Source organism: Argiope bruennichi, chromosome 10, assembly GCF_947563725.1.
Source record: "Argiope bruennichi chromosome 10, qqArgBrue1.1, whole genome shotgun sequence".
NCBI classification, from domain to species: Eukaryota; Metazoa; Arthropoda; class Arachnida; order Araneae; family Araneidae; genus Argiope; species Argiope bruennichi.
Genome location: NC_079160.1, coordinates 29,141,677 through 29,164,175, shown reverse-complemented (window position 1 = coordinate 29,164,175; position 22,499 = coordinate 29,141,677). Strand labels below are relative to the sequence as shown.

The window sequence follows — 22,499 nt, the reverse complement described above, 5'->3', positions numbered from 1 at the left end:
TTAAACTTCTTATTGTCCAATGAGACAATTGAATGTAAGCACATCACTATGTAAATGTTTCAGACTGTTTCATTGAACATTTTTACAGCTTAATTCAATACTTCTATTTAATGAAGCAGCAAAATATTAGAAATGCTCTGGGTAGGGCTCACCCAAGACTAATCAATCAGAGGAAAGAAATCAAGAAATAGGCATCAAACAAACTTGAATGGAAAAATGCTGACTTACCTATGGAAATCATAGCATGGACCATATCTTCCTATAATTTTGCAAAAAGTGCTTTTTACATTATCAATCTGAAACGGAAAAACTTACCTTTTTAATAATGTCAATTTTATTTCTGTACAAACTTAACACAGTGTGTAAATATTAATTTTTAATGTTATGAAATTCAAACGCATCCATCGAATTGTTCAATAATGGGCTTTTGCCAATGTTAAAATTAACATTAAAAACTACTTTCTTTGGGCATTGATTTCCGAAGTAAGTTATGTGGGTTTTAATGGTGCAAGAACTATTCGTACTGCATCAAGTGTATGATGGATAAAACAGGACCACGATAATAAAACGGTAATATATAAAAATGATTAAAATTCTAAAAACATTTCGTAATTTGTCATAATAAAATCTTTAAAAAAAACAATAAAATAGATTTTGCTCTCCCCTACGTCTCCAAAAAACATGAGAAGATCCCAAAAGTATTATATTGCATGTAAAATGTGTCTAACATGTGATGGGCAAGAAGTAAGTAAAACATTGCAGACTTTAAAAAAGTTCCTTCATGTCGTTTTTTTAGCATTTTATCAAGTTAGAATTTTTTTAAATTTTATACATAGCCTTTCCGTTGAGGTTGAAAACTGAAAAATATTGATGAAAAGGAAACGAATATGTTGAGAAAGAAAAAACAAAAAGCGTCACAAGAAAACTGCGTGTTTTTTTATATTTTGTCAGAACTATGAATTTTCGTTTTGATTCTTGCTTGGACTTATTTCTGGTGAATCGTACGATATGTTATATTCTAAAGCCCTGTTTCAACAACTGTGTGCGTCTGGAGACAGGCACACTTTCTCCTGTCTTATAGTTTTCCGGGGCTCTTTGATGTCTGTTCAGTTTGCGAGAAACTCTGGACCGACGTCCACAGGCGAGGATGGTCATTTGACAGATTTATGATCAAATCCGTAAAGCCGCAGGTCATCGGAACACGGCGTAAGTTGTCGGCCTCTGATGTAGTGGAAGAGCTCATCTCGGAATCGGCGACCGATTCTTGTGATTATCAAACCTTTCTTTCTCCTGAAGGAAAAACAGACATAGACTCCGGTCTAGAATAGGAATTTTAACAGAGGTTAAAGTTCATTTTTGAAATTATCGGTTATGCAATAAAAGTGGAAACTAAACAAGGAGATGCAATATAAAATTTCGAAACTTTTTCTGTATTTGAGACATTCCTTTTCACAAGCGAGTCTTTTTAAAGTATTTACGGTTTCTTCCTAACTGAAAACAAGTTAAAGCAGAATCGGGAGCTTCTTCGCAAATTGATATAAAGCATACAGAAGAAGAATTTTGCAGTTACAAAGTCTGAAGTCTAGCTGATCTTTCACTAGTGCCAAGTGAAATATCATCTAGATCCCATTGTAGAGGACATTTTTTTTAACCGCCAAAGCGTAGCTATTTCCAGATTCAGATGTTTTTGATTTCTCAAGCTTTCAGGCTTCAGTGGAAAAACCTGAAACTGGCTACTCCGACCCGCACTGTGGCGCACGGAAAAATCTGAATGACCGTACCGCCGCAACAGTAACACTGGCGGGAACTTTGGTTGAGTCCTATGGGCTATCACCGGCTAAGTTACAACCACTCCCATGGGAAGTATGTCTTGTCACCAATGGGAAGAGTCAGACCCCTACCTTTTTCTGTACCCACCAGGGTGACGAGAACCAACCGCCATGCTGGAAGGTTCTCATCTTAAATAACGAGGTGCCCCTTGGTGTGGATGTCTTCAGTATAAGAAATGTTATTTTTATTTTGTAAATTTCCTTCTTCTGCTTCCAGGCAAAACAGTTTCTGGAGAATGAAGTCTGTCTCCTTCACATTTCACACAATTCTCTTTAGCAGTTCAATCAGTGCTATTATGGCCACCTTCCGCACAGCAGGTGCATGTCTGTACCCTGTGGCAGGAAGATTTAGAATGTCCTAAACGTTGGCACTGAAAAAACCTCAAAGGGTTCGGTATATATACTCTTATAAACACTCCTGCTTTGATATATTCAGGTAATTTCGAAGTGTTAAAAGTTAACACGGGATGTTTTGTGTCCATCAACTGGCCATCTCTTTGTTTAGCTTGTTTCGAGGATCCAACTTCAATCAGGTCTCCAAGTTTTTTTTATGGGTTTCACATCATCTATGGTTCCAGAAATAACTTTTGCTCAAAGAAAGGGGCGCATTATGAATTTTTTCTTTCGAATCCAAATTCCTGTGAATGATGAAGTACTTTCGGAAGTTATTTTGAGAAGCTGATGCAATATGTTGCCCACAGAAGGGCGTACTTTTGGTTTTGTCCATACGACATTGATAAGAATTCAGGCCTGGCTGCACTGCCCACGACGGAGGTCAACAGGTGACAGCAACCTGTTCTGGAAATTATCAGCCTCGGCACTTACCATAGTGCTAGCCTGAACTATACGCTGGGAGTTGTCCCCGGGGGCAGTGACCACCCATTACGCCAAGCCCAAGAAATGACCCCCCCCCCCTTCTCTTGATCCCTAGCAGACTAACAACTCAGATGGCTAGCTACCGGCCGATTTATAAACTGGTGACAACAGTGCACGGCCAACACGTAAGATTTTCGGTATCCATGAGAAGCAAACTGTGCGACAGCAGCGTCTCATAGAGAAGTTTATCGCTTGAAGGAAGAAAGAAAGCGAAAAGCAGCAGGCTGAAGGGAGAGTAAATTTGAAGGCGAACCAGATCACTAGGTACCTCGGTATCATGAAGCCCATCACACCTCACTTTCCACTCTTTTTTTCCGTAATATATATCCTGTTTATTTTTGCATATGCTATAATTTTTTTTGACTTATTCAATTTGATTCACTTTTTTCATTTAATTCTTGTAACAAATAAAAAGATGAATTTCTTTAAATGCTTTTCACGTTAATATTTAACAGCTTAAAACGTCGATAATCCGGGCGAACAAGTGGGTCGCCAAAAGCGGTTAGTATTAACGACAAACTATTGAATACATAAGGTAATTGCTTAAATATCATGTCAAGCTGTATGATCTTAACTTGCTATTCATGCAACTGGTTGTTCATTTCATGAAACCTAATGCGGACAGACGAACTTCTTCTGAATGGATTTTTCTCTAAATTTAATAAATATCTGCAAATTTGTTGTTAAGATCATGTACCAAATTTCATCCGTCTAGCGTTTTTTAGTTAGCATGTTCACAGACAGAATTCATAAATAATCAGGTTCAGCTGGGTGGTTTTCACGAAACACATACCCTCTAATAAATTTGTCATACTAGAAAACACCTTACATGGCATTGGCGTACAACAGTGAAGAAACATTAACTTTTGGCGTGAATTTGGCATTTTTACAGAATCTATCGTGTAACCTTGGTGAGTTATTTGGCGATTATCCCTGGCATTCGTTAATAATAACCGAAACTCGAATTTGTGTTTTAGATATGTTTATCTCTACCGATTGAAATAAAAATTTGACACAAAATTACACTTGTAGTCACAAATTCTCATACCAAATTTGATATATTCAAGTCATTGCGTGTTTGAATTAGCAGATAAGAAGCAGACCGACAGATAGTCAACCCTTTGTTGGATTTGGCTCAAAATTTGACAAGTATCTACATTATACATGTTAAATCTGTGTACCGAATCTTATCTATCTAGCTCTCTTCGTTTTGTACTTATCCTTTGCTGGAACAGCAGGATAGACGAACTTCCTCCTAAAAAATTTTTCTCAAGATTTGACAGAAATTGGAAATTTCGTGTAAAAACCATATATCAAATTTCGATTGTCTAGTTCAGATCGTTTTTTTTTTTTTTTTTTTTTTTTTTTTTACAAACACACAGAGGAACATTTTTCAGAAAAGTGTTTTTTTAACCCTTTAAAGGGCCATTTTTTTTCTAGTCATATTATGTTAAAATATTTTTAGGCTTGAAATTAGAATAAGAAAAGGGATTCATTTAGCTTATTAGATAAATTTAATTTGATTGATTAATTAATTTGGTTAACTAATAATTAAGTAACAAATCAAGACTAGTCATTTTGTCTGAGATAAAGAACTGAAGCATCTAAGTTTCTGATTTACTAAAAAAATTTGTCAGAACTTATGCCAACCTACATAATTTCATACAAAGAGTGATAAATTGGGTGGGAAGCATACTTCTTACGGCCCTAGAAAGGGTTAATTCAAGGAGGTCTAAAAAAGTGGAGATTCGTCAAAATCACGAATTTGAATTTTTTGACGATTACTGTACTTTCTCTATAATACTTATATGAGAAAATAAAAATGTGATATTAAAAAGTTTAATCAGTTTTGCTTCTCTGAATGCCAGAATTTACCTTAGCAACTGACTCTTGCAGTGAATGTTTATCGCTATCTCATAACAATTATCGCGATGGTATTTACTCTTGATAACGCCTTTTCTATTCAGAAAGCATCGCATTTCTGTTATTGTCTTCTGATTACAACAGTTCTCCGAGTCATAATATTTTAACTGTTTAAAATGCGTACTTTATTGCCTGATAAAGAACGAAATAAAAAAATAAGTTAAGTCAATTTATATCTAGTTTTCATTAGAGATTAATTGAAGTTGATACTGGAAAAAATGTGTAGATATTTGTTCAAATATAGATAAAATTTCAGTTAGTTGTGTTACTGTTTTTTCGATCATTCTCTTTTGTTGTCAGATCGAATATTTTTTACATCCCTGGTATACCATTTATGATGATGTTTGACGCTTAGATTTTGATCAAGAATAATTTGTTAACATATAAAACTAAGAAAGTTTTTCATTATGGATTTTTTTGAATCTCTCAATCAAATTTTTGAGGACTTAAATTTACGGCTATGTTTTCCCAGAAATTTACATGAAGAACGACTGGATTATGCTTATGTCATGCTGAATAATGTCACAAGTATTGCAAAATTGAGTTTCATTGCCCAAAATTCAATAAATCCCTTAGATTTAAGCGTTGGTGAAAGCCCAAAGAAGGATTTTTTAGTATATGGAATTGGTGAACGTGAATTCCCTAATACGTGGAAGAACTTCATCATTACCGAGGAAGAATGCAAAAAAATTATGTCGCCAAATAGAAGACTACTGTATACACTGCACTTAGATTTACCCAGAAAACTTGAAACGCGTTTGCGATTGGTATATTTTAAGAATTTTGACTCAAAAGTTACATATGATGATGAGAGTTTCCATTTAAGAGATATCTACTTTAACGAAAATATTTATCGAGAAATATTAAGACTGCTCCTTCAAGAATCTATATTAAAGTTTAAGACAGCAGCACTCATCGGAAGATATTTAAAGATAATCAAACGATACTTTGGCGATCTGGAATCATGTCTTTATGATCTTTCAGTATCGTTTATTCTGCACGTTTTATATAAAGAATGCAACGATTCTCAGATTGTAAAGGATGTTCTCACCATGTTTGATTTTAAGAAATGGATATATTATTCAAATGATTGCAATCCTGGAATTTTGGATTATTTTTTACACCACGCTCGAAACAGTGGATATAATGTATGGGGAAAATATCCATGTGAAGATCTGATAAATGGTTGTGTTATGCTTGAGAAGTATAGCTTTGTTGCAGTTCTTTTAAAATACATCAATGCTCCTCTCTTTATGGAAGAGGATTATGAAAAGCTAATCAACTGGGGAGGAAAGTAAGTTGCTTTTCTTATCAGTATTATCTTTATTTTTAAAAGAAATTTCATTTATTTTTCAATCTGAATATCTGTTTATGATGCTATCTTAGATTATGGTTCGAAATGCTTTTATAAGTTTTTCATTAATATGAATTATTCCTTGTTTGTAAAAGAAATGCTTAGTAATAGATTTCACGTTTTATTTTCTCTTATACATAGTATGGAGAAAATATAGAAATCGTCAAAAAATTCGAACTCGAGATTTTTCCACGACAATCTCCCCGTTTTAGACTTCCATGAGTTTAAAAAACACATTTTTGTAAAATGTCCATCCGGCTATCTGTATATCTATGACAAAGATAACTCAAAAACGGTTTGAGCTGGACGGTTAAAATTCGGAATACAGTCTTTACCCAAAATTTGTAGACTTCTAGCAAAATTTGTTCGGAGGAAGTCCGTCTATCCAGCTGTTCGAATATAACACAATAATTAAGAAAGGAAGATAGCTCGATTGATAAGATTCGGTATACAGATTTAACGTCTATAGTAGAGACACCTGTCAAAATTTGAGACAAAACTAACAAAGAGTTGATTATTTATTGGTCTGTAATTTCAGAAACATGTTAACACGCTAATTCAAAAACGCAATGACTTAAATACATCAAAATAGGCGTGGGATTTTGTTTCAATTGATTGCGAAAAATGTGTCTAAAGCATAAATTCGATTTTCGGATGCTATTAATCGCATGCCAGTGATTAATCGCCAAAAACATCGCCAAGGATGATACGATAAACTCAGTAAAAATGTTAACTTCACGCCAAAAATTAATTTTTCGTAATTATTGTTCGCCAATGCCATGAAAGGCGTTCTCTGGCATAATAAGTTTATGAGAGAGTACGCGAGAAAGTTTTGAAGAGACTACTCCAACTAGCTTTTCTGATGAAAGGTTCTTCTGATGCTTGATGAACCTTGTTCCTTGTGCTTGCAAAAAAATGTTCTAATATTTTTAGAAACTTCATTATCAAATTGTTATATTGATAATACAATCGAAATCAAAGTCATATAATTTAAATTTGATATAATTTTGACTTCATTTTTTTGCGCTACTGGTGCTGAATTTAAAGGGAGAAGCAAATTCAAGAATTTACAATACCTATAACTAACCATCTTTGGCAACCAAATGGTTCGCCCGAAATATTGGTTATGTTTAATTTCAATTAAATCTGCTCTGCGTAATTTGATATTCACTTTTCTTCCCACAAAGTGCTTTGTTGCATCAAATTATGATAATTTAAAACATGTTATTTTGAGGATTTTACACCAATTCTGTTTATTGTGTAAATAAAACTTCTTAATTGAGACAAGTCCAATGACCTCATAGTGCCATTAGAAGCACAATTGTCCTTTCATTCATTGTATAAATAAATCGGATAAGAAATTAATAAATTTTCTTTAACTTTAAACTATGGTGGAAATAATTAATGTAATTAAATATTTAATGAAATAATTTGAATCCCATTGCATTAAAAAATATAATGCTATTAATCATATAATTTTTTTTTTAATTTTCAAAATTAAGTTAAAAAAATTACAAGCCATTTACAAGTAATTAAATTAATATTACTAAAAGGAAAATTTTTTAAATTTTTAAATGATGTTATAATTGTTTTTGTGTTATTATATTCTTGTAAAAAACGAGCACGAAGACAGTTTAGTTTTTAATTAGCTGAAATTTGAACAAAAATCGATATTATATGCATATTTCCACCCTTTAAATTATATCTGATGTTCCAGACCGAAAAGTTTTCCCTGTAGACCTACAATACTCACCCACGCACGCACACGATATGGGTATTTTAAAGAATAAAAAGTAGGAATTATTACTAAACATTGAAGGAACACTTTTATTAATGCATTATTAATTAACTATTTTTTGTTGTATGAAGATGTCAAAACAATTTTTCTGTGGAATGCACAGCAAAGAAACAGAATCATAAAATTTAATTCTACATTGAAAAAATAAATTACATTATAATGCCATCTTATGTCAAATAAACAGCTTATAAATTTTGTGGAGTAAATTGCCGAGAAAACTTCAGGTAATGTTTTCGTTTAAAAAGTATTATGGTTCTATCTATTGAAACTATTTGACATTTATATCTATTTTTGAATTTTCATTTTTTTTTTTTTTTTAAATTGTGGTGAAATACCTTTTGTGGGTTTTAAATAAAATTTCCCAAAATATTAACATTAGTAAACATATATGTATATATATAGATGTAAAAAAATAATAATTGATACTAGCCACCTTTAGTGACCAGTTGATTCTCCGGAATATTAATAGTTGTTAAAATATTACAACTATATATTTTGTGCAACTATGTTTTAATTACTTCTATAAATATTTTTTATTGAAGTATTTTCTTTAACGGATAAATCATTTAATATTATTATTGAATAGTTACCTTTGGCTAGCAGTTAATTCTCCGGGATCGATGGCAATTAAATATTTTATGCAACTTTGCCTTAATAGCTTCTGCAAATATTTAAAAAAAATATTTTTAATTTAAGTTTACAGCTAGAAATTGCCGTTTTTAAAATTAAATCTTTGTACTCAATTACATAATTTTTTTTCTTCGATTTTCTTTTTAAATGGAATCGGATAGTTATAAATTAGTATTTAGAGTTCTACAGTATTGTTTTATTGACATTTGTATGTTTCTTCTGTAATCAATTATCTATATATTGTCTGTTACAATGTTTATTTGCCAATATATTCTCACTGCAAAATGCCATGAATAAAAAGAGTGTTAAATTTCAAAAATAAAAATTTGGTAAGCCTCAAAAAAAAAAAACATCGTAATGCATACGATCATGATTTTATTCTAAATTAATAATTATTTTATTATTTCATTTATAAAAAATTAAAAACTTAATGTTTGTAATTATTCGTTAGACTAAATAAATTTTTTTCCCCTTCTATTTCTTGCTGTTCCGAGTTTAGAGTGCTACTTGGTCAGTAGGAACCTTTCACCTAGACTTTTTGATATATCAATATGTGTGTTTTTTTTAATCATATAATGACAGAAACCGAATGGAGCTCGTATGCCTTCCTTTCCATTCAAATAGGACCCAGAATTTTATTTAGATTTTACGTGATTTTGATGCCGCTAAATTTCGTTTTTCCATGTAATTACTCTTTTGAGTTATCGTTCGTCCTCATATGCTGAACAATACCCAAATGTAGTTTAGCTTAGATACATTAACGTCCTGTTTTAAAGACCACTACGGCAATTTATGACGGGCCTCGTAATTTTGAACCGGTCAGATGATGAGGACGATACCTGAGCTGGCACCTCTTCTCCAACCTTCCGCACCATACTAGAGGGAGGACAGTTAGCCCGAACGAATTTAAAGTGCACCAGACCCACTTACACGGCGGTTTTTCGATGGAATTGGATCTCGAGCCTGGAACTCTGCTGTCCCGAGGAGGACGACCTTACTTCCAAGCTATCGCAGCCCCACTGTAGTATACAGACCGAAAAATGGTCAAACAGATGACAAATTCAGTCTAAAATGTATTCTAAATATATTATATAACTAATTACTTTCTAAATTTTATACATCGTGAACATGTATAAAATTTAAAATCATATGATCGGTTGGAGCGGGATAGAATATTATGTACCGAGTGTGAACTCAGTTAACCAATAAAGAGCAACTAACTGCTCGCCTTAGATCATACGCAAATCATTTGCTTACTCTAAATAAGCTTTTCACATTGCACACAAGATCGGCGTGGAAGCCAGAAATATTGAAGAGAAGGACGGCTCAGTACGAAATCTGTTTCTGCTGCCCATCAGACAACGAAAACATGATAGTGCCTTTAAAAGATTTCGAAAATAAAAAAAATTAAAAAAAAAGTTGAAACAAGCATAATTAAATAAGCCTGCGAGGAAAAAAAAAATGATTGTTTCTGTGTTGCTTCACTTTCTTCGGTTACATGCTCAATATCGAAAATCATTATGAACTTTATCCTATAATCATCTTTCTTTTCATACTTAGAGCATCTGTAACTTTTGTATGATTTGAAAGAGTTACTGATAGCAATAAGTAATATCTATGTAAAATCGTTTACAATGATTTTATTCAATAAACCATTTTTTTCACAAAAATGACCACAATTTTCTTCAAAAAATTTTACAGTATGTTACTTTTTTTCCGTTCAGTTGTCTAATAAAACCGTGTTGGCTATTATTTTCATTGTTGCCCAGCTCTTTCCTTGTACAATATTACGCATTTCTATTTATTTATTTTCATTTTGCGATTTTTAACTACGTTTCTTTCACGTAAATGAAAATTACTTCTTTGACGGGAATTAAAAATATGTATTGATATTATAAAATAGAATATTAGATGAAAGGATTAAACCGCCATCTATGAATTTGTGGTGAATTGCATATAAGCCAGTAACAGCGCTTCTACCCGAACAGCTGTTTTGACAAAATCGGATCGTTACTGGACTGCTAACCTAAAGGTCCCAGGTTCTATCCTCGCCTCTCTCATACCTCTAAATTGGTGACCACGGACGCTAAACCTTCAAATTCTTCTAACATTTTTTTTCAATGGTAAATATGAAGCATATTGAGGTTTCACGTTCATTTACGAATAAAACTGACATTTTTTAATAAATAATTTTTAAACAAAAAATATTAGTTATAAATATTTAATGATTTTTTTAAATTATTTTAAAATATCTGGCATCTAAGGATATTTTACTAATCAGATATAGGCATTCAGCTTCTTAAAGAAGTCAGAATAGATAAATAAATGAACAAAACCCAGGAATTCTTTTATTTTAAGAACAATAAAGAACCAGCAGGATGTCTACCTAATATTTTCTAGCATATTCTGTAATAAACTTATCATGGCAGAGAACGCCTTTTCGTATCGAAATATTAACTTTTGCTGCGAATTTAGCATTTTTATTGATTTTATAGTGCTATACTTGGTGAGTTATTTGTGGATTAATCCCTGGCATGCATTAGTAGTACCCAAGAATCGAATTTGTGCTTTAGACACGTTTTTGAACAAAAATTGAAACAAAAATTTAATTCAAAACTGCGCTTGTAGACAAACAATTCCATTCCAAATTTCATATATTTTAAGTCATTGCGTTTTTGATTTATCGCTTTTACTTCTTTCTGTAAAAACAGACCAACAAACAGTCAACCCATAGTTGGATTTGGTTCAAAATTTGGAAGGTTATCTGCCCTATAGATGTTAAATTTATGTATCGAATTTTATCAATTTAGCTCTCTTCGTTTTGTAATTGTCGTGTTAACTTGTATTCGACCAGGCGGATTTCTTCTGAACAGATTTTACTCAAAATTTGATTGATGTCTAAAAATGTGGTGTAATGCACGTATACCAAATTTCATCCGCCTAGCTCAAGCCGTTTTTTAGTTATCTTTGTCACAGAGAGACCGACGGACATTTTTCCAAAATGTCAAACTCAGGGTGGTCTAGGGCCGCGGTGGCCTCGTGGTAAGGTTTCGGCTTCGGAACCGGAGGGTTTCAGGTTCGAGACCCGATTCCATCGAAGAACCGTCGTGTAAGGGGGTTTGTTGCACGTTAAATCCGTCATGACCAAACGTCCTCTCTCTGGTGTGGTGTGGCGTGGAGAGGGGGTGCCAGCTCAGGTGTCGTCCTCGTCATCTGACCGCGATTCAAAATGACGAGGTCCGTCCCAAAATAAATCTAGTTTGCTTCAAACGGGACGTTAATATAACTAAACTAAACTAAACAGGGAGGTCTAACACGTAGAGATTCGTCAAAATCTCGAGTCCAAAGTTTTATGACGATTCCTATACTTTCTCTATACTACGTAAACGAGAAAGTAAGAAATGCCGCTATCCTCAGAAAATTGGACCTCGAGATTTTGATTAAATCTCTGCGCCTCAGATCTCTCCTGAGTAAGAAAAATATTTTTTCGGAATTATTTCTCACTATTTGAACACGATTATTCAAAAATGCTCTAAGCTAAACGAGTAAAATTTGGTATGCAATCTTTGCACCAAACTCGTAAATTCCTATCAATTTTTGAACGAATTCACTTGATAGGAAGCGTGTGTTTTATCAAATGAAACTCTGACAAAAATAACAAAGCGACAAGAGCTAGACGGATGAGATTTTTACACTGCTTTAACTTCTAAAGTGTAGAACCATATCAAATTTTAAACTAAATCCGGCAAAGGAATGGCCGTCTCTCGATATGTGCATTACTGTGCATGTAAACACGAAAATTAAAAATGCAACAACTTAAATAAGTGGAATTTGGTACGTGATCTTGCTACGTAGCTGACACAAACTAAAAGTTGATACATAGTTTCAAGTTGGTTGATTAAAAGAAATGCATACTCGGTTTTTTTTTCTCTCCACTATATTACAAAGTATAAGCCGGCGTCCTGGCATAGGGGTAGCACGTCTTCCCCGTGATCTGGGCGTCCCGGGTTCGAGTCCCGGTTTGGGCATGGTTGTTCTTCTGTTGTTCTATCTGTGAGATGTGTGAATGTGCCCTCCTGTAAAAAGGGGTTGTGCAAGCGAATGAATGATGCGTGAGTGGCAAAGTCGTACTCTTGGCCCTAGTTGGCGCTGCTACAAAAAAAAAAAATAAGAGACGTTCCCCCTCAGGCTTAAATCGCTGTCTTCGTAACAGCGGGCTTGTCAGTGGCAAGTGCCATAAGAAACAAACAAACAACAAAGTATAAAACGCTCACATGCGGAACTCTAAAAGTAAAAATCGAAGCATGCCTGGCGTCCGCGACCTTGTCCAAGGACCACAATTTTTTACTTTTTTGTATATGTAGTATATAGAAAGTATAGCAATAGTAAAAAAAAATTCGAACTCGGGACTGGTGAATCTTTACGTTTTAGAGTTCGAAAAACACATTTTTGTAGAAAAGGTCCAACCATCTGTCTGTTACAAAAATAACTTAAAAACATCTTAAACTAGACGGTTGAAATTTGGTATATTGTCTTTAACCCTTTAAAGGGCCATTTTTTTCTAATCATATTATGTTAAAATATTTTTAGGCTTGAAATTAGAATAAGAAAAGGGATTCATTTAGCTTATTAGATAAATTTAATTTGATTCATTAATTAATTTGGTTAATTAATAATTAAGTAACAAATCAAGACGCATCATTTTGTGTAAAATAAAGAACTGAAGCATCAAAGTTTCTGTCTTTCTAAAAAAAATTGTCAGAACTGATACCAACCTACATAAATTCAAACAAAGATTGATAAATTTGGTGGGAAGCATACTTCCCATGGCTTTAGAAAGGGTTACCATCTAACTCTCCGACCCGCCCTAAGGCACACGGATTTAAACCATAAAACTGAATGACCGGACCGCCGCAACAGCAATTGGCGGGAACTGTGGTTGAGTCCTTTGAAGATTTCTATCAAATTTTGAGTAAATTCTGTTCAGGTGAAGTCCAGCTGTCTGGCTTTTGGGTTATAATTTAACACAATAATTACAAAACGAAAAGAGCTAGATAAATAAAATTTTGTGTACAGATTTAACATCTATAGTGTAAGCATCTGACAAATTTTGTGACAAATCAACTACGGCTTGACTAGTCAACCAGTCTGTCTTTGTGTACTTTTAGAAACATGTCAACACGAGATAATTCGAAAACGCAATGACTTAAATATATCAAACTTGGTATGGGGGTATGTGATTACATGTGCAGTTTTATGTTTAATTTTTGTTTCAATTAGTTGAGAAAACATATGTAAAACACAAATTGGATTTTTGAGTACTGTTAACGGCATGTTTAAGATTTTAAAAAAATCCCGCCAAGGATGACACGATAGATTCAGTAAAAATGCTAGATTCCAGCTAAATATTTCGTAACTATTATACGCCAATGCTATCGAAGGTAGGCCGCGGTGGCCTGGCGGTAAGGTCTCAGCTTGTGAGCCGTAGGGTTTCAGGTTCGAGACCCGATTCCACCGAAGAACCGTCGTGTAAGGGGGTCTGTTACACGTTAAATCCGTCATGCCAAACGTCCTCCCGCTGGTGTGGTGTGGCGTGGAGAGGGGGTTGCCAGCTCAGGTGTCTACCTCGTCATCTGCCCGCGGTTCAAAATTACGAGGTCCGTCCCAAAATAGCCCTAGTGCTTTACAACGGGACGTTAATATAACTAAACTAAGCTATCTAAGGTATTCTCTGCCATGACAAGATTATTAGAAAATATGTGATAAATTTTTGAGGGGACACTGCAGCTGTTAAGTTTGAATGTAACAGAGAGACAGGGAAAAACACTTTTAATAAAATCTGTTTAGAGATTAGATTTGGGGGAGACCAATCATGCTGGTTTATTAATTGATTTGTTTTAGTATTAACTTAAGTGAAATGTATTGCATCTAATTTAATAAAGCCATTATTTTTTTCCCAGCCCAATTTTTAGGATCAATACGATGGATAAAGGACAGCCTGTAAGAGAAGGCTGGATGAATAAAAGGAGGGCCTTCCTGGCGATTCAGATTCTTTATTTGTATGATTTACCTCACGATGATGGTGACCAAGCCTTACGTTTGCTGTGGAGAGCTATTCCTGATACTTTTTTGACATTCAGTGAATGGATGTCTGCTTTTGGAAACCAACGAGAACCCTATATCCTGGGAGACATCGATGAGTTTTATTCATATATTGTAGAAGAAGAAATTTCCATCAGAACACCCAGATCACTTCGGCAATATTGCCGGGTCGCAATTCGAAAATCTCTTTATGATTGTCAGCAGCTGCCGAATGGAATTGAAAAGTTGGACGACTTGGATCCTAAATCGAAAGCCTACCTGAGATTGGAAAATTAAATCCAGAGGAATTATGTAATAATAAAAAGATATAAGGTGCAATACTCTATATTATTTCAATATTTGTAATTTTCTTTTTGCTGTACTTATTCAAAATACATTTTATTGTGTAACATTAAACGAGTTATCATTCTGTTCAGTTATCGTTTATTCAATAATCAATTCTTTGGAAGGAAATTATTTAATATTATTATGTACTAGTTAGGCATTAAGGTTCTAAATTCCAAATTCTTGTCTCCCGTACTTTATTCTAAAATGATGCAATGCATTTTGAACCTGATATCGTGCGTTATTAGTTTGAGTAAATCACTTCACTTGACATTAAATATAGCTATTTAATCGGTATCGTATTTGACATTTAACCCTGTAACCGTAGCTAATATGCAAATATAAGAACTAAGACATAATATAAATACATGTCATTATGTTTGTAATGTGGTTCGGTGCCTTGTAATGACTTTCTGTGTATTTATGTTTTCCCATCAAATCTGTAAATAGTTCATCATGTGTTTAATTTTATTTCCTCTTAATAAACTGTGTTTAAAGTAAGTCTTTCCTTTTTTCGGACCCAATCTTTAGAGGCTTTTTATTTGTCATCATTTCCACTGCAGTACTCTAATATCAAACGGCTGAATCCCCAGCCTATATATAAGATATCACTTTAACAATTATGTACTAGTCGCCTTTGATGTACAGTTGATTCGGCGGGAATACTGGCAGCTTAGAATATTAAATATTTTGTAACATTTTGTATGGATGGCATTTTCAACACAATGTTTTTGAACTTCAAAATTTGATAAGCATTTAACTCCTTATTTTAGAAGCTTTTCATATTATTCTGCTAATTATGTTTCTCATTTCTCTAATTTTCTATCTACATATTTATACTTCCATTTATATTGCATTGGTTTGCAAAAGAACCAACACACAACAAAATGCACTTCCCTTTATTTTTCGGAATCTTGACAAGGTTCTATATTCTTGAAAAGACTCTACTCACATTCTTTTATGTGCTTAACAAACAGTATTTATATTACAGACCCTTTAAAATTATTTAATTCTGTTACTAAATGGTTAGGTTTTCCAACATATTTACTATCTTCGAGAAATAAAGAGAATTAAGAATCCTACGATCAGATTCTTATGAAATCACTAGTAACGGAAATTAAGAACCGTGATAGAAAAACAAAGATAACAGAAAAAAATTAAACCTGAAACTGCATAATTATTTTATCAATCTGCAAATAATATAAAAACATATATCAATGCAAATCAAGCACTTTATCAGAAGATATGAAATACCATTCTATGTTTAATTTGATTTGCGTTCAGTTTTGAAACTATAAAACACTATTTTGAAATTGACTGTGCCGTTTTGGCATCAGATATTTAAGACAGCATTTGAGTTCGTTCCTTCCCTCGAAATTTTAACCCCCTGACATACGAATTTATTTAACTTACTAATTAGATGATACATTCTATTTTGGGCGTTTATTGTTATTTTGATTTGTATAATATTATAAGGAACGCTTGCAATATTGAAGCTTTCTAAGCGATTTTTGTAATTTTAGATACTTAATTCTGTCAATTGGAGACTTAAAACTAAAAATTCAGTAATTCAATGCGCGTTTCAGACACGTCATTGTATGCGAAGTCGTAAATACCGATCCAAGGACAGGACACTTGTCCCCAATGAATTAAAAATGCCCGTGAACGAGATGGATCTATGCTGGAAGTGTGTCTTGAAACAAAGACTCTGCCACTTATACACTGAATTCCATTAATTTTGGCTTCGTCATTATATATCTTCATCTAAATTTAGCTACTGGTGTATTTTAGACACATTAACATTTCTTTTTGTAGTAGACAAGAGCTATTTTGGATCGAATCTCGTGCTTTTGAAGTTTGATAATCTAGCGTCTGTGCCACCTTAGCCAAAGTTTCATTCTTCAGAATTCCACGCCATTTGAATATCAGAATCTTTTGCTCATTCTATATAAAGGGTTAGTGTAGCTGGTTGTATGTATTTAAGCCAAGGAAAGATGCCTTCTTGTCTCTTTTCTTATTTATTTTGCACACACACACAGATAACAACACATGGACGATGACTTCACATATATAAGGTAACACATAATACTATATACAATTAAAGTAGAAATTGCCGCTAACAAAGAGCGAACGAATACTTCTTTTTGCCGCTAACAAAAGAGCGAGCGGTGCCTACTTGCACCAGTTTCACACCAACTCTCAGGGAGAAGTGTTTACAAAAACAGCTTAAGTGCGCCTCCCCCACATTCCAAACATACATATGGGTTAGCGCATACTGCGCCATCTATGTCCAGTATTAATCTTTACTGTATGAATAAATATACAAAGAATAAGAAATACTAATAAAATAACTAAATAAAAACAAAATATTATAAATAATAAAATCACATAAACAGTTAGCAAGAAATAAGTTACTCACTTAAGAGGGCTCTAAAATGCGTTCTATTCATCCAAATGAGATAAAATTTGAACTACAGATTATTCAGATGATTTGCTTTACATTTATTAATTAAAAAACATTAGTACAAAAATTCACCATTACGTGGCGTTGTAATACACATAAAACCCTTAAGTATGGTTTATAATTGTTAAATAAAGTAAAATTAAAATTGTTCAATTTGTCCTCCATTTTCAACAATATGCTCTAACCGGCGAATCATATTTTCTATAGATGACCGGAGTGAGTGCTGGAATATTAAAAATATATCGCCGAATGCTGTCCTTCAGATCTGGAAGAGATGATGGTCTTTGACGATAGATATTGTCATTCAAAACCATATCCCCGCAACCAAAAGTCACAAGGGTTGCTGTCCGGCGAGAGAAGAGGCCATGCTATTGAGAAATGACGGCTGATAACTCGCGCTTCTGTGAAATGCCGTATTAACAATCGCGTTACACGACGATCAACGTGAGGTGGTGCACCATCCTGCATGAAAATGTTGTCTTGAAGACACCCATGCTGTAGAAGAGTTGGCATTATAAAATCTCTCAGCATATCATCGTACCGTCATCCTGTGACGGAACAGGTTTGGATTCCATTTGAAGTTATCTCTCCAAATAAATACGGTTCAATGATAAAGGTAGCTGTAAAACCACACCATACTGTCACTTTTTCAGGAATGCAAGGGTTATTCTTGGATAATGTGAGAGTTTTCCTCTGCCCAAATTCGACAATTGTGGGTGTTAACTTGCCCATTGAGGCAAAAATGGGCCTCATCAATCCACAGAATGTCCCATGGCCAAGTTGTGTCAACCACCATTCAAATAAGGAACTGAAGTGCAAAAGTTTTACAGACCACCATGTCCCCGTCCTGCAACAGACTTGATTTTGTAAGGATAAAAATGCAAAATCTGCCATACGATTTTTCGTACAGTTGAATACGGCATATCCAGAACACGGAAAACAACTGGCAAACTCACACTATTATGCGGGACTGACTGCTGGCTTCAACGAGTGCGATCGCAACATTTTCGACGCTGGAAGACGGGAATTTTTTTTTCTTCCTCTACCTGGAAGAATGCCAAGTTGCCCAGTTTTTTCAAATTTCTGCATCATCTTGCGTAGGGCACCTGGAGACATTGGACCTCTTCTTATCTGCTTCATACGATGAAATTCCTTTAGAGCTGCAACGGAGTTTTTTTTGGTTCTGGTAGAACAATTTCACCAGTAGCGCTTTTTCTTGCAACGTAGGCATGATGAACAGGGAAGAAATTAATGTTCGTTCAAAATCCGCCTTCTTTTTACCCAAAGAAAGATGGTAATAGAACATGCGCTATAACGCAAATTATGTTTCGCATTTTCAATATATTCAAATAAATGCCAGTTGTGTTTACAGCGCCATCTACTGGTGAATTTTTGTACAATTTTTTTTAATTAATAAATGTAAAGCACATCATCATCTCAATAATCTGTAGATAAAATTTTATCTCATTTGAATCAATAGAACGCATTTTAGAACCCTCTTAAATGGGTAACTTATTTCTTGATATAGCAAATTTTCTTTGGAATACGTTTTCGACCCTCGATCATTTGATCCAAAATCCTTACTTTCAAACAACTATTTTACCTTTTGAAGGTGAAGAATTTTTTTTTATCAAAAAGCATAAATTTTTACCCAATAAATAAATAATTTAGACAGTGGCGTTTCTTGACAATTGATGAGTCCTGACAAATTTTTAGGGCGAGGCTCGTAAAAAACATTTACTCATAATCTATTACAAATTATACAAATACTTCGCTTTCTGTGATATTGAATTACTGTTTATAATACTGTTAATTGGCTTTATAGTTGTTATATAGAAATAATATAGTATTCAACTATCAATTTAATTAACACAATTAAGCAGAGACTTGTCTATAGGGACCTGTTGTTTTATTTTGTGCGATTCGGTTCGGCATTGATTCTGTGAATAAATGGATTTATTTTTTAATCTTGAAGAATATGAAAATAGCCGTATCTACATACCTATGCAATTATAATATGTTTGCTGCCTGGGATTTTGGCAATCTTGACATTCTAAATTTATGTGTTATTTTCCATGTGCATATTATTATTATTTCCAGATGCATATTTTTATAAATACTTTATTATAATTTTTATAGGTAGGCATAGTATATAAATTATGTCATGCAAAAAAAGAGTTAAAAGATTCTACAAGGCAGTGTGCGTTTGATCAGATCTTTCAATTGACACGTAGTTACTTCTTGAGTAATTGGAGCTAGGAAAGAATTTTTTATAATTAGATCCTTAACGAAATAAAAATTAATAAAAATTTTATTACATTACTTATTAACTACGGAGCATATTATCCCACAAACTATTCTATACCATTTAAAAATTAAAATAATAATATAACACATAAATTTTTAATATCATAATTTATTTAATAAATTATAAAGTGAAAATTTCATAATTTACAAATAAATTTTGTCTTTTCTTTCTTAAGACTTCATGGCAAATTTTATTCATTGACTTTCCCGTTTTTTAGTTATGGTGTATATAGACAGAGTGACAGACATAATTTTAAAAGTGGGTTTTCTGTTTGGAAGACTTGATAAAGTATAAAACGAGAAATTTCCTTCAACTTTCAGACAGAAGACAGCAAATTTAAAAAAAGAATAGAAAAAAAAAAAAAAAAACTACAATTGCAAAGAAATTTGTTGTTTCTTATGGTACTTGTCATGGACAAGCCCGCTGTTACGAAGACAGCGATTTTAAGTCGGTAAGGGAGCGTCTCTTGTTTTATAGTAGCGCCATCTAAGGCCAAGAGAACGACTTAGCTACACACACGTCACAACCCTTTTTACGTGGCGGGCTTCATTCACGCATTTCATTCACAGATCGTAATTTAGACCTGAATCAGAGAACTATCACCCCTGATCCAGTACCTTCCAGTGGTATTGCTCTCGACATGGAGGACTTCGCGACAGATTTATACAGCCACCAAGCACGCGGGGAATCTTCGGCCGGCGAGGTTCGAATTCGCAACCTAAGAGACGCGAATCCAATGCTCTACCAACCAGGCTATCCAGCCCTAAGGAAACTTGTCTTTGAAAGAATCAATCTTTTTCACAAATGCAACCCCTCCCCTATATATGGTATACGAGAAAATAATAACTATATTATATATATATATATATATATATATATATATATATATATATATATATATTTCCTCTTTCTTTTCAAGTTTCTTTTTTTTAATTAAAAATAAACTATAAAAGCTTCTTTTTTTCTTTATTTCTCAACGGATTTAACACACACACGAAAGAGTGGGAGAGAAAATAGGGACGTCCGATAGAGACTGTCTACAAGCAAATTCAAAATATTTATACATGTGATAGCCGACAGTTCTTGACTTGCCCAATCAAATATTAGAATATTATGAAAATATGATGAAAGTGAAATTTGGAACTCTGCTTTTTTCTTTTCCAGTGCGAAATAATAAAAATTAATAAATATCCATTTCTAAGTCTATAATTTGATATAATGTTTGCATACAAAAATAGATACCAAATCAAAAAATTAATTACTTGAAAGAAATTCTGACCAAAGCGCTTTAGTTAGAAATTATAACATTTCCTTCTTGGTGTAAATATCTCATTATTAGGCCGTAGATTAGAAGAAATTACAAAACAGTTTCTTGATGAATATACTTCGGGATTCATTTTTAAGAATAGCATTTCGTAAAAATAACTGATTGTAAGAGAAAAATATTTTTAAAATCATTTTTCCTATGTAAGGGTTACACTACAACTAAGAATAAATCCTTACATCTTTTTAATTAGCAGCAAATATTACAATGCATTTTTCAAACTAAGGGAAACACACACTATTTCTCTTCATTCTGAAACTTTTCTATTGAAATAAAAAATTACTGAATACTAAGAGGAGAAAAATTTTTACTAATTTGAGAGGTAAAAGAACAGTGCTTGAATTTTATTATTTCAGTGTAAAGCAAGTTTCCAAATTTTATTAAGGAGAATGAATCAATTTATACCACCTTCTGTTTGCAGGCAAAATGATATAGTTTGTTTATGTATGCCAAATAAATAATTTAATCCGCTAACAATGCTTGTAACTTAAGAAAAATAGATCAACACATTTTTTTCAAGATTTTAATTTTAAAAATCAAAGAACGTATGAAACTAAAGACAGAAAAACTTCACTTTATATGCAATATTATAAACCATTATTGTGTGAAATATTCCCGAAGCGTATAATTTTTGCTAAAAAAAGATAGGTTTACAAGCAAAATTTCAGTTCTTTCAACCTGTTATCTCATACCTTCTGCAGACATTTTCTGCCAAATATATTTTGAAAATAAATTTTCATCAATCTGTATACATGCACGTATTTCCCCGCACCTTTTCAATAAACCATCTTTCGACTGAAAGACTATGAAATCTCTTACTTAGAAACAGTAATTTCAAAGAGAAGATGCAGTAACCCAATGAAATCGAACCTCCATGCAACCCTCCTTATTTGACAAATATTGATGAGAAAAATCATGAATCAGCTGGAAAAATCTTCCTACAATGCCGCTTTATCTATTAAGGCCAACTGCCCTTCTTTTGCTTTGATATATTGCAGCCTTCCAATACCCTTTTCCATCTCAGCCTTCTTGCAGACAATGCGCGATTCTTGGTGGTTTGTGCTAGAGAGTAGCAGCAATGTCATACTGTCTTTCACGAACGCGAATAGCGAAGCCCACACAATTCGCGAACAATAGCAGCTGGATATACATAATGGCTTGTGAACGAGAACAATTGGATCCACAGAGTAACTAGAGAGCAGATATATTCAGAAAACGGTAAGCTGGTTCAATCATCACCTCCGATCTTATATATCGGAGACGACTGTTTAACTCGTTCACTCGCTTCGACCTGTTCGCTTAGTGAGTATAGTTGACTGGGCGCCTAGCCCCATTAATGATAATGATGGACGAAAGCCTTGCTTTCGTTAAGTTAACGTAAGAGACTTCGTCGAATCCTTTCTGCGATATTGATCGTGGAGCTGGTGCGGGGTGAAATGATGAGCAGACGCTGACTTTTCCATTGCTTAGTCAGAGGATGTGGAACTTCGACCTATTCGTTTACGAACGATTCATCTATATTAGCGATGGTCTATCATATGACCTTCTATATATATTCAATCTCAAG

General features: G+C 33.5%; 1 protein-coding gene across 2 annotated transcripts; it reads left to right on the top strand.

The window, feature by feature from the left end:
- Nucleotides 1-4,716: 4,716 nt before the first annotated feature.
- LOC129989425 (uncharacterized) lies at nucleotides 4,717-18,606 on the top strand. Of its 2 annotated transcripts, XM_056097966.1 has the most exons (3): nucleotides 4,717-5,922; nucleotides 14,371-14,824; nucleotides 17,508-18,606. In XM_056097966.1, exons 1-2 carry the CDS (start codon nucleotides 5,036-5,038, stop codon nucleotides 14,786-14,788), a joined length of 1,305 nt encoding a protein of 434 aa, XP_055953941.1. In that variant the 5' UTR covers nucleotides 4,717-5,035; the 3' UTR covers nucleotides 14,789-14,824; nucleotides 17,508-18,606. The 2 variants fall into 2 exon arrangements, with proteins under 2 accessions (XP_055953941.1, XP_055953940.1); XM_056097965.1 differs by lacking the exon at nucleotides 17,508-18,606 and having other exon boundaries at nucleotides 14,371-14,921.
- Nucleotides 18,607-22,499: the final 3,893 nt, after the last annotated feature.

What these genes read in the sequence shown, in the direction of transcription:
- LOC129989425 (XM_056097966.1), top strand. Translation starts at nt 5,036, where the DNA reads ATGGATTTTTTTGAATCTCTCAATCAAATTTTTGAGGACTTAAATTTA. An exon ending in CTAATCAACTGGGGAGGAAA is followed by an intron (nt 5,923 to 14,370) that starts GTAAGTTGCTTT and finishes TTTTTTTCCCAG; the next exon opens with CCCAATTTTTAGGATCAATA.